The sequence below is a fragment of the Callithrix jacchus genome, chromosome 12 (assembly GCF_049354715.1).
Source record: "Callithrix jacchus isolate 240 chromosome 12, calJac240_pri, whole genome shotgun sequence".
In the NCBI taxonomy this organism is placed as follows: Eukaryota; Metazoa; Chordata; class Mammalia; order Primates; family Cebidae; genus Callithrix; species Callithrix jacchus.
In genome coordinates, this window is record NC_133513.1 from 98,089,193 (window position 1) to 98,105,409 (window position 16,217).

The following is a 16,217-nucleotide window of genomic DNA, read 5'->3' on the forward strand; positions in this document are numbered from 1 at the left end:
CTTGGTTTGTGGATATAGCTTGATCTACTCAGCTGTTGACAAGAGGCAGGATCTCATAGTACAGACATAGGTGTCAGGGTCTGCACCTAAAAATCTGTGAATCTGGGGCTAAGGAGCAGTTGACGGAGGCAGGGGGAATATTTATAATTTGGGAGGAAAGCTCCCAATGTGGGCATGAGAGGAGCCCTGTTTATTTGAGCTGGATGAGATCCCTGAGTTCTTATTGCCCTAGCATTTTCATAGGACGATCACATTTGTCAAACAAATCACAGATGACTGTGTTTGACAGCTCCAATATTGCTTTGAGGATAAATGGCAAAAATAACAGCATAATAATATAAAATGAAGACTTTATTCACTTAATTGCCTAGAGATTAATTAAATGAATTAAATCTGTTTCACCATATTATGGAGCTCTTTTCAACATTTCTCCTAAACATACTGCTGGGGTTATTGTTCCCATCCATGTATTTATTCATCTACTTAACAGATATTTAAGAAATGCAGAGGGAGACACAGTGCTAGACACTAGAAGAAAATGTAATTTAATCAGATCTAGAGCCCGTCTTTAAAAAGAATGAAATCAAGATGGAGATAAAACTCATGTGCACAAATAACTGAAGGTAGAGTGAGATAGACTATGCTTGAATCCAGGCTCTATCACTTTCTCACTCTGTGTCAATAGTTACACAACTAGACATTTTAAAGGCTCCATTTTCTCCTCTGAAAAAAAGATTATAGTAGTGATCTCAGTTCGTTTAAAGATTGAGAAAATATTCTTAAATTTATAGTGAAATTCTTGTTACATTAAAGGTGTTCAATAAATATTAGTTGCACTTAAGATATTTTGAGCAATATTATATTAAGTGTTACACAGTACAAAGTGTTAACATGTGCCTCTTTCTTCCAAATATTTTGCACTCATTTAATCAATTAGCTCTCATAAAAACAATGACAAGGGTGCCATTATTGCCTCCCCATTGGGCCAATGAAAAAACTGTGAGGCCTAGAGAAGTTAAGCAAATTGCCTGGAATCTCACAGTGAGTGAGTGATGGAGCCAAGACTCTAACCCAAGACCTGGCTCTGGAATTTATGCTCTGAGCTGCATTGGTGATCTGTGGAAAGGAGCAGGTGTTACAGTCTGAGATTGTATCTTGGACTCTAATAAGGGATTCTCAGATCTGACTTCACATTTTTATCACCCGAGAGTATCTAAAAGCTATTAATTCCTGGGCTTGACTCCACTTTAGTGATTCTCAAAGTATGAATCCTGACCACCATTATCATGTCATCTTATGTATTTCTTTTCTTTATTTTCTTTTTTTGAGACTTTGCCCAGGCTGGAGTACAGTGGTGCAGTCTCAGCTCATCACAACCTCCGCCTCCTGGGTTCAAGAAATTCTCCTGCCCCAACCTCCCGAGTACCTGGGACTGCAGGTGCACACCACCACACCCAGCTAAGTTTTGTATTTTTAGTAGAGATGGGGTTTCACCATGTTGGTCAGTCTGGTCTCGAACTCCTGACCTCATGATCTGCCTGCCTTGTTCTCCCAAAGTGCTAGAATTACAGGTGTGAGTCATTGTACCTGACAATCTATGTATTTCTTAAGAATACAAATTCTTGGCCAGGTGTGGTGGCTCATACCTGTAATCCCAGCACTTTGGGAGGCCAAAGTGGGCAGATCACGAGGTCGGGAGATCGAGACCATCCTGGCCAACATGGTGAAACTCCATCTCTACTAAAATATAAAAAATTGGCCAGGCGCGGTGGCTCAAGCCTGTAATCCCAGCACTTTGGGAGGCCAAGGCAGGTGGATCACAAGGTCAAGAGATCGAGACCATCCTGGTCAACATGGTGAAAACCCATCTCTACTAAAAATACAAAAAATTAGCTGGGCATGGTGGCGCGTGCCTGTAATCCCAGCTACTCAGGAGGCTGAGGCAGGAGAATTGCCTGAACCCAGGAGGCGGAGGTTGCGGTGAGCTGAGATCGCGCCATTGCACTCCAGCCTGGGTAACAAGAGAGAAACTCCGTCTCTCTCTCAATCTCTCTCTCTCTCTCTCTCTCTCTCTCTATATATATATATATATATGTGTGTGTGTGTGTGTGTGTGTGTGTGTGTGTGTGTGTGTGAAATTATCCAGGTGTGGTAGCTCACACCTGCAGTCCCAGCTACTCAGGAGGCTGAGGCAGGGGAATCACTTGAACTCAGGAGGCAGAGGTTGAGTTGAGCCGAATTTGCGTGACTGCACTCCAGCCTGGCGACAGAGCAAGGTTCTGTCTTAAAGAAAAAAAAAAAAGGAATACAAACTCTTGGGTCCCACCCAGACCTCCAGAAGCAGAAACTCTGAGGGTGAGCCCAGCATCGGTGTTCTAATAAGCCCACCAGAAGATTCTGATGCTAGCTGCTACAATCAGAATCATAATGAGAAGAATATTGCTCGAGACCAATTCCATCAGAATTTCTGAAAGTATGGCCTATGCATTGGTATTTAATATTTTTGGAAAGTTCCCCAAGTGATTCTAATATTCAGCCAGGGTCAGCAGCTTCCATGGAAACTAAATATTGAGCTGGCCATAAGCAGGGAATATGTAGAGTAGACTAGAATGAGTATTTCAGGTGGAAAGGCAGCTTGAACAAACACATAAAGGGAGAGAAAGTTTGTGATGTGAATTGGGGAAATATACTGAAACACGGCAGGGTGCCGTTAGTCAACAGTAATGTATTGTATATTTCTTTTTTAATTGGTCTCAATGTGCCTTTGTTTTTTTAAACTTTTGTGTTTGATTCAGGGGTACACGTCCAGGGTTGTTATATAGATAAACTCATTTCATGGGGGTTTGATGTACAGATTATTTCATCACTCAGGTACTAAGCCTAGTACCCTATGGTTATTTTTTCTGCTCTTTTTCCTCCCACTCTCCACCCTCCGGTAGGCTCCAGTGTTTGTTGCTCCTTTTTTTTTGTTTCATTGAGCTCCCACTTATAAGTGAGAACATGTGGCATTTGGTTTTCTGTTCTGGCATTACTTTGCTAAGAAGAATGGCCTCTAGCTCCATCTATGTTCTTGCAAAGGACATGATCTTGTTATTTTTTATGGCTGCATAGTTTACCCTGGTGTATATGTACTATATTTTCTTTCTTTAGTCTTCCATTGATGGGCATTTAGGTTGATTCCATGTCTTTGCTATTGTGAATAGTGCTGCAGTGAACATTCACATACGTGTGTCTTTATGATAGATTTATATTCCTTTGGGTATATACCATATAGTGGGATGACTGGGTCAAAAGTAGTTCTGTTTGTGGCTCTTTGAGGAATCACACTACTTTCCACAACAGTTGAACTAATTTACACTCCTACCAACAGTATATAGGTATTCCCTTTTCACCTCAACTTCACCGCATTTGTTATTCTTTGACTTTTTAATAATCTCCATTCTGATTTGCATGAGATGGTATCTCATTGTGGTTTTGACTTGCATTTCTCTAATGATCAATGATGTTGAGCTTTTTTTCATATGCTTATTGGCCACATACATATCTTCTTTTTTTCAGGTCTTTTGCCCACTTTTTAATGGGTTGTTTGGGTTTTTTTTCTTGTAAATTTAAGTTCCTTGTATATGCTGGATTTTTGTCAGATGCATAGTTTGAAAATATTTTCTCCCATTCTGTAGGTTGTCTGTTTATTCTATTGATAGTATTTTTTGCGATATGGGAGCTCTTTAGTTTAATTTGATTCCATTTGTCATTTTTTGCTTTTGTTGCAATTGCTTTTGGCATCTTCATCATGAAATCTTTTCCAGTTCCTATGTCCAGAATAGTATTTCCTAGATTATCTTCCAGTATTTTTGTTAATAGTTTGGGTTTAACATTTAAGTCTTTAATTCATCGTGAGTTGTTTTTTGTATATGATATAAGTAAGGTGTCCAGTTTCAATCTTCTGCATTTGGCTAGCCAGTTATCCCAGCATCAAAACAGCATGGTACTTGTACAAAAACAGATATGGACCAGTGAAACAGAATAGAGAGCATGGAAATGAGGCTACACACCTACAACTGTCTGATCTTCAATAAAGCTGACAAAAACAAGCGATGGGAAAAGGACTCGCTATTCAATAAATGATATATTGTATATTTCAAAATTATAAAGTATATTTCAAATTTATTTTTTTACCACAAAAAATGATAGATAAATGAGGTGATGGATATGTTATATAACTTGATTTCATTACTCTGCATCATATACAGCATCAGAACTTCACATTGTACCCCATAAATGTATATAACTATGATGTGTCATTTAAAATAATATTAATAAAATTATTTTTAAATTTAAATGTCTAGCTAATCAGTGTATAAAGCATTCATACTGGGCCGGGCACGATGGCTCACGCCTGTAATCCCAGCACTTTGGGAGGCCGAGGCAGGTGGATCACGAGATCAGAAATTGAGACCATCCTGATCAACATGGTGAAACCCATCTCTACTAAAAATACAAAAAATTAGCTGGGCACGGTGGTGCGTGCCTGTAATCCCAGCTAATCGGGAGGCTGAGGCAGGAGAATTGCCTGAACCCAGGAGGCGGAGGTTGCAGTGAGCAGAGATCGCACCATTGCACTCCAGCCTGGGTAACAAAAGCGAAACTCCATCTCAAAAAAAAAAGCATTCATACTTTGACCTTATCAGTATTCTGCCCTAATATTTCCCTCACGTATACCCCAATAGTCACTATTTTTAATTCCTGGGGAAGTTTTTGTCCTGGAAACAATATTCACAATGAGAGAAAAACACACAGGGTCTTCGTCCTGATATTCTTTTCCAAGACCAAGAGCTAAGTGTGTTATGAAGAGGCAGATACTAATGTTCCATATTGGATTCTAGGGCCACTGACACAAACTCTAGCTGTGTCTTTGCAAAGGCTTGGTTTCTGGTCGATGGCATGAATAGGGTTGAACAGGATTGTGATATTTCTAAGGTTCCTCCAGCTCTCCTGAGGACTTTTGTGGCTGGGTGAGCAGTTGTGGTTCCCAAGAAGTTCCTGTCTGACCTATTTTATATGGCAGGATTTGGAGACTGTTTGCACAAAGGGTTAAGTTGCTAAAAATAAGTTTTAAGCCATTTGACCTTTTCTGGCAGTTCTCTTAGTAACATCTGTGAGTTTGTGGTTCTAGGAGCTAATTCCATTTCTTCCCTGGAGTTTTGACTCCCTATTTTCTTGTTTTTGTTGTTGTTCCCTGTATCTGGTCTTTGGTCAGAACTCAGAAGGGCTCCCAATTATGGAGATTTTCAGATGATCCTTGTGCTATTATTGAGCCCATTAATTGTTGTCCAGTTAATGACAATACCCTCAGGAAGGTGAACAATCTACAAGGTAAACCTGACCTGGGACACAGGCAGGAAAGTGAGATCTCTTTAGGTCATAAGAGGGTTTGTCTTTGATGCAAACACATGCTTATGAAGTTTATGTGACAGAATGAAAGTGTTATAACCATTCATTCAACAAATATTTACTGATGATCTACTATGTGCCAAGTTCTGTAATAGAATCAATTGATACACTATCCAGTAAAAGCCTGTGAGGTCAAGCATTGCGTCTAATAAGAAGAATAAAGGTAACTGCAACCAGTGCAAAAATTTCTACACTAGGGAGGAGACCAGATTGTTACAGGAGCCTTGTCAGGAGTTGGTTCTGAGGATTTGTGGTATACAATCTGGAGAGGGAGAAGGTACCCAAACTGAACTTCTTAAAGTAGCAGGGACATTTCATATCTGGTGCCTTGAATAACGCTACCATTGCTAGTTAGTCAACAAATGTAGAAGTATCAGTGGAGGAACTGGGGGAAGAAGACAGGCAGGAAAGTATATTTGTTTATCCTGTTCTTCAAATAGAAAATAATACTGTCATAGCTAAAATGTGAAGAGTGCATTCTATGTATCAGATACTGTTCTGAGGGATTACTACTTAGCTCATTTCAATTCTTCTAACTCTATGAAGTAGGTATTATGATCTTCCATTTTATAGACGTGGAAACTAAAAATCATTATTTGCACATATGTGATGAAGAGTTTACACAGAGGGCCTGATCCTGGTTCCCTTCTTGAAAAAGACCGGAAAAATCTACTGGAAAACATTATTTGTTCCCTAGCCATGAATGTTAGTCTTAAGAAAATCCCTGTGGTAGAATTCATGATTGAGTAATTTTCAAATGTTCATAGGGGTTTCATAGATTCATCCCTGATCTTGATATCTTCATTTTGTCGCATAAAATTTTGTTTTGTAGCCATTTAATTAAAAGTAGGATACAACATACTCAAATAATTGATTACTTGTTTACATTAGCAATAATAATATATATGTTTCAATTTACCTTTACCATCTGATGCTTTCTAGAAACTTTCTAGGAATTTTTTTTCATGCTGTTTAAATAGGATGCTTAAAAATTCATCTTTGCTCTTTTGCAGAACTTAAGCACAGGGAGCTTTATGTGGCCTGTGGCTAGTTCTGCACTGAATACTGCTTGTGGCCTAAATTTGGTCCTAGAAATGTGAAGGAACTTGGATACTTGAGAGGGAAGAGGTGCCAGGGGCAATAATTAACCTGCTTGGCATAACTGAGTAGGCATGCCTTTCTTCCCCTCCCTAATACCTGTGGCAATGTCACAGCCCCTCTTACACATGCCTCACCTCATTCTATCATCACAAACCTCAAAAGAGTCAAGCCCAAGCCCCAGGTTTTCTTTTCTTCAGCCATGTTTAATCTTTCTTAAGGTTTATTTGCAAAAATCTTCACTCATTACCCCTCTACCATTGGCCCAACCTCCTTTTTCTATTCTCAACCTTTCCTTCTTACCAATTACATTCAATATGAGTGACTCCCAGTTCATGTAGTCTAGAACCAACATTTTCAGCAATATTGAAAATGTATACAGAATGCATTTGTATTTCCTAAATGCTGCTTTAAAGGGACTTGCATGTTGGGAAAAGGGAAGCAATGAGGCATGATGGTTCTAATCCTTACTTAAGGAGAGATGAATGGGCACGAATTCCATTCTTCTTTCCAGGTAGGAGAGGCAGCTTACAGGAGAAGTTAAGCTTATGGTAGGGGTTAAAGCCACCTGCCTGGTTTAGGTCCAAGTTTTGTTGCTTCATGGCTCCATGTCTCTGGGCAAGTTGTTTAAGTTCTCAATAACTAATTGTGCCTATTTAAGTAGAGGAAAAAACATTCCTAACTCACAGAGGTGATGCAAGGATCAGCTGAAGTCATTTACATTTTAAATATGGCTAACACATAGTGTACTCTCAATATCAATGAATTGTTACTGTCATGTGATGTTCTTACTTTACTGAAGACGAGAATTAGATAAGTGATACCTTTCTTAAAAGTTTATTTTGAGGATTAATTAAGATAAGGCTTATAAACACCAAACACAACACCTGACACAGGAATGGTTTCAATACCCATTAGCATTTATCATCATTATTATATACACTTTCTCAAACATTTCTACAAGTTTATCCCTTATGACTTCCACTTTTCCGTAAAGAAGAAAACTCTGAAGGTTTGCATCATGTATTTCTTTGCTTGGTGTATTCGTGTGTACTTTCCTTGCATTGAGTTTCTAGAAGTGGAGAGTTGGGACTTTAAGATTAGGGACCTGATTGCTTAAAACTGATGAATGTCAGATAGTTCCTGGTGAGTTGATATGGCTCAAAATAACAATAAGTTCATGGGCTTCTCAGCAGTTTACACTAAGTGAGGAAGTGCAATTCCTGATTGTTGCCTTGTTACCAGGGGAGGCTCAGAGTACAAGCAGGAATCAAGGGTGTCCAGTTAAGGCACTGATTCCTTAACTGGGAGTGATTCTGCGCCAATCCCCACCTGGTGATATTTAGCAGAGCCTAGAGACATTTTTGGTTGCCACAACTGTGGGAGTATTACTGCATCTGGTAGAGGCCAGGGATGCTTTTAAATATTCTGCAATATATGTGGACACCTTCCACAACAAAGAATTAACCCAGCCCAAAATGTCAACAGTACCAGTGTTGAGAAGCTTTAGGTTATTGCCATTAGCATGGCAGAGGTGGGCAGCGGCTTCTTTCTGTGGGCTGGAGGAGGGTCACAGGCCACAGCTCAGATTGTGGTGAAGAATGTTCTCCTTACCCTCAGCACCCAAGTTATTTTGCTATACCTCTGGCCAGCTGAGCAGCTTAATCTCCTTGCCTATGAATCCAGAGACAGAGCAATTTTGAAGTACAAATCTCTTACCCGTATCATTTCATCCAAAGGGGAGCCTAATCCTGAGCAGCGTTGGAGCTCAGGAGAAATATTGAAAAAAGATAATTAGGAACTCTGGCCTTAGGAAGTTTACTGTCTGGTGAGTTGCATGTATTTATAAAAATTATCCTATTTGTAATTAATAGCTTTAGCAAGTAAATATACACACATCTTCACAAATAAAGGCACCCTAGGGGCTTATATATATCAGGAAACTGCAAAACTGGGATGGAACTAAGAAATGAATGGATTCAGATTTAAGGACATTTAGTTGTGTGTCTAGTGATCTGTCTCTCAGTGCATTTCCCTGTTTGTGTGAACCTCTGACTCTCTGGATTCTCTAGATTATGTGTGTGATGCGGGAGGAAGGTGGTGAGTGTATGTGAAGCTGCGTACATGTACATGAACTGTCTCTGTCTCTCTCTGTTTCTTTATCTCTGTGTGTTTCTGTATCTCTCTTTTGGCCATTGCCTTCATATTACCTCTCTCTATTTCTCTGTCACATTGTTAATTTTCTTTCTCTCTCTCTATGCATATCATTTTTATAGACCTGATATTCCTGTCTGGCAAGAAATATTTCTCCTGGTGACCAGATTTGAATGACAATTCATTCCTAACAGCTTCAGTAAGAGAACTCTTGAGGATGTCGTCTTAATTGTGATCACCTAATCACCATAGCCAGAATGTCTCATGACCCTACTCGATCATGAGACATCCCAGGGCTTCAGAGGCTGCTGTGATTGACCAGCCTGGACAAAAGCACATGGCTGGAGTCAGGTAGACAGCTCCATAAAGGATGACGGGAAGGGGTACTGAGCAGACCCAAACCACAGGTGTCCACTCTAGTGAGCCAAGACCAACTCAAGAGAACAGCTTAATAACAATGCTAGTGCTGGAGGATTTGTGATCTACATTCTGTGTTCTCTAGAAGTGTAAAGGAGAGAGATCAGTATGAGCTGGAGTGACCAGGGAAGGCTTCCAGGAGGATTTAATTCTTGCTTTCAACCTTGAAAGATGTGTGAGATTTTAACTAGATGGAAGGAAGTGAGCCTTTCTGATGAGGGAAGGGTTTCTGCACATGTTTTATTGGTTTGGTTGCCTTGTTTGAGCTCCCAAGAGGCAGGAACTTTTCTTTCTTTGTTAGTAGAGCATAGTATTTATTGGCCACAGTCAGGCTTTGTCAATATGGTGCCAGTTCTCTGAATGCCACTCTGCCAGTGACCATGGGGAGAGAATGGAAAAATAACTGAGAGGCTTCTAATCCTGAGAGTACCGGCATGCTATAAAGAAACAGTGAGTTCCTTATAGATTCTGGATATTAGACCTTTGTCAGATGGATAGATTGCAAAACTTTTCTTCTGTTCTGTAGGTTGCCTGTTCACTCTGATGATAGTTCCTTTTGCTATGCAGAAGCACTTTAGTTTAATTAGATCCTATTTGCCAATTTTGGCTCTTGTTGCAATTGCTTTTGGTGTTTTAGTCATGAAGTCTTTGCCCATGTCTATATCCTGAATGGGATTGCCTAGAGTTTCTTCTATGGTTTTTATGGTTTTAGGCTTTATGTTTAAGTCTTTAATCCATCCTGAGTTAATTTTTGTATAAGGTATAAGAAAAGGGGTCCAGTTTCTGTTTTTTGCATATGGCTAGCCAGTTGTCCCAGCACCATTTATTATATAGGGAATTATTTCCCGATTGCTTGTTTTTGTCAGATTTGTCGAAGATCAGATTTTTGTAGATGTATGGTATTATTTCTGAGGTCTCTGTTCTGTTCCATTGGTCTATATGTCTGTTTTGGTACCAGTAGCATGCTTTTTTGGTTACTATAGCCTTTTAGTATAGTTTGAAGTCAGGTATTCTTGTGTAACAAACCTGTACATTCTGCACATGTATTCCAGAACTTAAAGTAAATGAAAAATATTACAGTGGTTAAATATGTTTGGGATACATTAGGTTAATAAAATGAGACATTTCTCTTCTGAAAAAAATAAAAGAAGGAAACAGGGCGACTTTGGACCAAAGAAAGTGTCCATGTAGTCCCTAGTGGTGCCCTCAGTGCTCTGTGTGTCTGGCCTTAAGTGTTTTACATTGAGATGTTGCCATTATCACAGTAAGTCAGGTTGTTTATTAATTCAGTAGACATATAAGTATTACCTGATATGTACTACACACATAGGTCCCAATGGTTCAAAAATAAATAAGACAGGGTCCTACTTTCAAGTTTACATCCAAGTAGAGAAGATACAGAAATGAATTAGCAGTTACATACATGATGTGACTGTGCCATGCAAAGCAGTGGTCCTCAAACTTGGCTATACATGGAAATCGCCTGCGAGCTTTAAAAAGTACTGATGCCTTGGTCCCATCTGTAAAAGTTTTTATTTCATTGGTTTGGCAAAGAGAACCCAGGCATCTGTATATTTCAAAGTTACCCCCAGGGCTATCATTAGCAGCCTGAGAACCACTGGGATAAGGATGCTTTGGGACCAGGGGAAGGGCTCTGTGGTGATACTAGGGAAGGAAGGGCTGCTGGAGGGGCAAGGCCCAGTGAGCTTGAAAAGAGGAATGAGAGTTTGCTAAGGAAGGAGGGGCGGGGAGATGACTTTGAAGCTCTTCCTGCTGGGAAGTCAGGAAGTTTCTCTAACTTTGGCCTAGTCCCTGTGTGGCCTTAGGCAGACATCCATTTCTCTGTGCCTTAATTTCTCCTTCAGTTGAATATGACTATTGATGCCTGCTCTCCTTACCTTAGGAGTTTGCTATTAGGATCAAATGAGGTAAAGAAAAAGGAAACAGTAGAGTGTCAATGATCATTGGGAAAAATAATCCAATAAAGTTAAGCCTAATTTTTTCAGCCTTTTTGGGGAAAGAAGTATTTTACATAAATCAACTTAAAAATTTTGAACTTACAAGAAGTAATAATTTTCTTTTAACCAACAAAAATCATTTTAGTTTTTCTAAAACATACCATTTGTAGCCCTAATTTCTTAAACATGATGCCATCAACCCTGTTTCTTTTCTTCTCTGCCTTCAGCCCCTCAACATAGATGTCAGCACTGAACTGTGCTTTGTTACAGTAATGCCCCCAGGGCTATCGAAAAGTATAGGGATTTGTGGTGTGGAAGTTTTCCATTTCTCTTGCTATCCAAGTATCAGCTGTTGGTTCTCACCATTTTCAATTCTACTTTCCATTTCTAACTTGCTGCTGCTTCCCTGTTGAAGACTGGAAAACCAGAATACCAGTCTTAGAATGGCATACAAAATCTGAGTCAATAGACTTTAAATAAGAGCATGTCAGAGAGAGTGGACTGTGCGATCTTTAGTAAATGAGTTTTTAAAGTGTGTGTCAGCTCCTTTCAGGGGACTTTCTGGGCCTTACTCTGGCCTGGCTCTCCAATTTAGGAGACAGCCGACTGGTCTTTATGTGTGAAAGATCAGAGGCCCACAAGAATTATTTGTAGGGATTCTCGGGCTTTAATTGTCTAGCTATGGGCCAGAGACCTTTACAGTTTCCCACCCTGGTCACCAGGATAATTTTTTCCTTGTCAGACCAGATTTTGAATGTCTATTGCCAAACTTTTTGTATCTTCAAGGCAGGAATAAGGAAGGATAGCTAGGATCAGACTTAGGAAGAAAGGAGCACCTTGAAGCAAACAGCCCAAACTGACGCAGTACTGTCTTCCCCATGGAGTAGAACAGGGCAGGTAAAGTGAGAAAGCGGAGGAGGAGGAAGTGGTGGAAGGAGTCAAGACCGTTAAGACAGAGGAGACAGATGGAAAACACTGGGGAAGAGAACTTCTGGGAAAGTGCAAGGTAGAGAAGGCCAGGAGCAAGGTGTAGACCAGCATGACTAGGCACTCTGTATTCTTCTCCATTTTTTTTTGAATCGTTGACTTATTGACCATTCAGTACTCATGTCTTATGACCCTTACATTTGACAGTCCCTGGGAGCAGCCACACTGTGGGGGGCCACATTCTGCTGGTTCCCATATTGCAGGATGGTCCTCTTTGAGAACGTGGGTTTCTGAGTAGCAGTCGGCCCTGAGTGTGTCCCACTTTGCTGTCTGATGTCCGTGTTGTCACTGAGACTCTGTCTCTCCCTTTCTTTCCCAGGTCAGTGGCTGGATTGGATAAGGAGGCGGACCTGGTACACATGGAGGTGCGGACCACGGACGGATGTGAGTTCTGCTAATGCCAGTCTAGGCCCAGGGAGATCTGCCTGAAGGTCTCTCTCCTCCCCCAATTTGCATTTTAATGACTTGGGAGGATGAAAAGCTCTGAGCTCCATTACAGCCATATCCATTCTTATTTCCCAGAGTGGGGGTGAGGAGTCCTGTCCTAAGGGAGACTTTTCGTTGAAACAGACTCTCAGGAATGAATTTTCTGGGGATACGAGTTAATGTGATGAATTTTGAGGCTCCCGTTTGTAATTTCTTTGGCATCTTCAGAGTAATTTGAAGAGGAATGTCCATAACTCATCCTGGTATTTCACATTCATATGGTGAATTGCAGGGGCTGCCTGCTTCAAAGTATCAACCCTTTCTATAGGCAACCTTACCAAAAAGGTAATGGGGTTTATTCATCCATTCAAGCTATTTAGAGATGGCCTGCTATGTGTCAGACATGGTTCTAAGCCCTAGAGAGAGAGGGGAGAGCAAGTTCTATATTGTCCCTGCAAACAAGGGACTCCTCTAGCAGTGGAATTGCAAGATTGTAAACACATGAACGGCTATATACCTTGTGTAGCTGTGTCCTTCTTACACAAAATTGGACTGAAAAAGCATCATTTTGTACCAATTTAAGCATTTTATTCTTCTCAGTGTTGTTTATACTTATAGGGTTCTTCTCTATCCAGGAAAAATAAGAGCTTAAACAAACATATATAAAAATATAATTATCATATCTTAGATTGAGAACAGAACCAAATAGTCTCACAGTGATGATGCAGAGTGCAGCAGAACAAGCACCTGCCTATGAGTTGGGGTCCTGGCTCTGTTACCCTCTGGCCTTGAGACCAGGAAAAACCCCTTAACCTCTCTGGGCTGTAACTTCCTCTGTGACCTGAGAATATTCATCCTTGCCCGGAGCACCACCCAGGGTTACGGGTTGATCAAACAGAGATGAATATTAGAGAAACTAAAAAATGTATAAAGGTAAGGTGTTTCTGTTTTGACCTGGCTGTTGGCATTGTGGTATCATTCAGAGTTTGTTAAGGAAAATTGCATGTGCTTTCTGCATGAGAAATCTACTGTTGGAGACAACTACAGATGCATGCCAGAAACATGCATGTGGGGGAATATATTTTATTTTATTTGTTTTTATTTTTAAAAGAGAAGGGGCTGGGCATGGTGGTTCCCGCCTGTAATCCTAGCACTTTGGGAGACTGAGGCAGGTAGATCATGAGGTCAGGAGTTGAAGATCAGCCTGGCCAAGATGGTGAAACTACATCTCTACTAAAAATACAAAAGTTAGCTAGGTGTAGTGGTGGGTGCTTGTAATTCCAGCTATGCAGGAGGCTGAAGCAGAGAATTGCTTGAACCCAGGAGGTGGAGGTTGCAGTGAGCCAAGATCACGCCACTGTACCACAGCCTGGGTGACAGAGTGAGACTCAGTTGCAATAAAAAAACAAAAACAAAAGCATAGAGTTAGAAAGCAAAATTTGTTTTTTGTTTTTTTCAGAATTTGTTACCTTATTTCTGCTACTTTGTTGAGTCTCCCTCCCTCTCTCTCTCTATCCCTTCCTCCCTTCTTCCTTCCCCTTCCTTCCTCCCTCCTTCCCTCCCTTCCTTTCCTCTTTTCCTACCTTTCTCCCTTCTTTCCCTTCCTCCCTTCCTTCCTTCCTTCTTTCCTTCCTCCGTCCCTTTTTCTGTCCCTCCTTCCTTCCATCCTTTCTTCCTTTTAATCTCATTTGATCCTTGATAGGTGTAAATTTGTGAGACAGCCAGGGATGACCCAGAGTCTTTTAAATTTATTTTTTTAACTGAAGAGCTATTGGGAATTTAAGAAGAGACTGTCACACAGTTAAATCACTTATCATAAGGATGGTAGAGCCTGGATTCAAAATTATATTACTCAATTCTTATGACTGAGAAAGAAACTGGGAGAAGAATGAGGTATAGTGGTTTCAGGGAGCATAAAAGGATAGGAGGAGGAGGACAGCAAATAGCCAGTCTCATAAAATGACCCACAGGCCAGTTTTCAGGACAGCTCTTGCATGGACTTTGCCTCCTAAGTCAACCTGTTTAGGCCATATTTATGATCTGTCATGGACATGGTATTTCAGAGTTGGAGGCTACTCTGAGTTCTGACCCAGTGTAGGAATCCTCCGTCCCAAACCTCTGACCGTGCATTCTCAGGCTCCGTGAATCAGGCTTAAGACACATCATTTTCTGCTGCTTGACAGCTCCTTTAAAAAAAAGCATAGTTTCTTACATTAAGCTAAAATTTATTTTCTGAAAGTTCAAGAATTCTGCTCCAAATTGGGATGAGGCCTATGGTGTAGGACTTCTGTGAAATTTTATGAGATTACAAATGCAAAACACATAGAACAGTTTCTGGCCTATTGCCAGAATTCAATAATTGAATAAAGGCAGGCAGAAATATAACAGGGATAAGTGTCACGTGCTGTACTTAGGTTAAAGTATAGAATATATTAGTTATGTTCCATCTTCTAGGTTTTTTATTTTATTTTTTCATTATAAATCCTCCATTGGAATTCCAGGGTTTTTAAAATCAATTTTTAATAGTTTAAAGAATAGTCTTTTAATCTAGTAAATTGCCCCTAACTCAGCTTTATTTAGAAAGTGCACATGGCAAAACTGCCTTAATCTGGGCATGTTTTCTTTATATATCCTAACAAAGTGCATAATGCCTTTCCTTTGTGGCACACAGTGAGTGCTGCCTCACACTCGTGCATTCACACCCCCCCCGACACACAATCTCTACCATCATTTGAGCATCATCAAAAGTACAAAAATATTTTATTTACTTTTTTTCCTGACATGGTAGTTTAACTCAAATTTGCCCAGATTCACATAGCTAACTAGTGATTTTTTTTTAAAAAAAAGCCAGAACAAAAACCTCTCAATAGACTAGTGGGAAGGAAACTTCTGATAAAGGACATGTATGAAAGACCTACAATTAACATCATCTTAATGAGGAGATACTGAGTGCTCTCTCCCTGAAGAGCAGTAAAATGGCAGGAATATTTACTCTTAACACTTGCATTCAACATTATGCTGAAAGTCCTAGGCAGTGCAATAAAGCAAGAAAACTGAAATACAATTCATATAGATTGCAAACAAGAAAATAAAACTTGCTATTCTCATTCACATGATTGTCTATGTAGAAAATGGCAAGGCATTCATAAGAAAAGCTCCTAGAACTAATACATGAGTTGGGCAAGGTTGCAGGATATAATAAATTCATTGGAGAAAGGATATTGTTTTCGATCAGTGGTGTTGGATCAATTGGGCAGTCATCTGGGGGAAATTTAACTTCAAGCTATGATTTACAACATGTACAAAATTTAATTCCAAATAGATCACAGATCTATATGTAAAACATAGAATTATAAGACTTTTAGAAGAAAACATAGAAACTTTTTATGACCTTAGGTTGGACAGAGTTTTTAAAAATGACACTAAGAACACAATTGATAAAATAAATCATTGACAAATTGAGCTTCATCAAAATTTACACCTTTTGCTATTCAAAACATGCTGTTAAAACACTGGGGAGAAAATACCTGCAAATCATATATCCAACAGAGGACTTGTAGTCAGAACATATAAAGAATGCTTTAAACATAGCAATAAAAAAGAGCTCATCAAGAAAAGTTTGAACAGATCATTTAGCAAAGAAAAATATAAGGATAACAAATAAACACATGAAACAGTGCTCAACATTATTAGATATTAGGGAAATGCAAATTAAAACCATAATGA

At 39.8% G+C, this 16,217-nt stretch overlaps 1 protein-coding gene across 1 annotated transcript in view; it reads left to right on the forward strand.

Annotated features, from left to right (window-relative positions):
- The window catches only part of SORCS3 (sortilin related VPS10 domain containing receptor 3), a 609,733-nt gene that overhangs the window by 419,403 nt on the left and 174,113 nt on the right, over positions 1-16,217 (forward strand). The window contains exon 6 of the mRNA XM_002756582.7: positions 12,385-12,449. Coding sequence (XP_002756628.3) covers positions 12,385-12,449 — 65 coding nt within the window. The remainder of the gene's footprint in view (positions 1-12,384; positions 12,450-16,217) is intronic.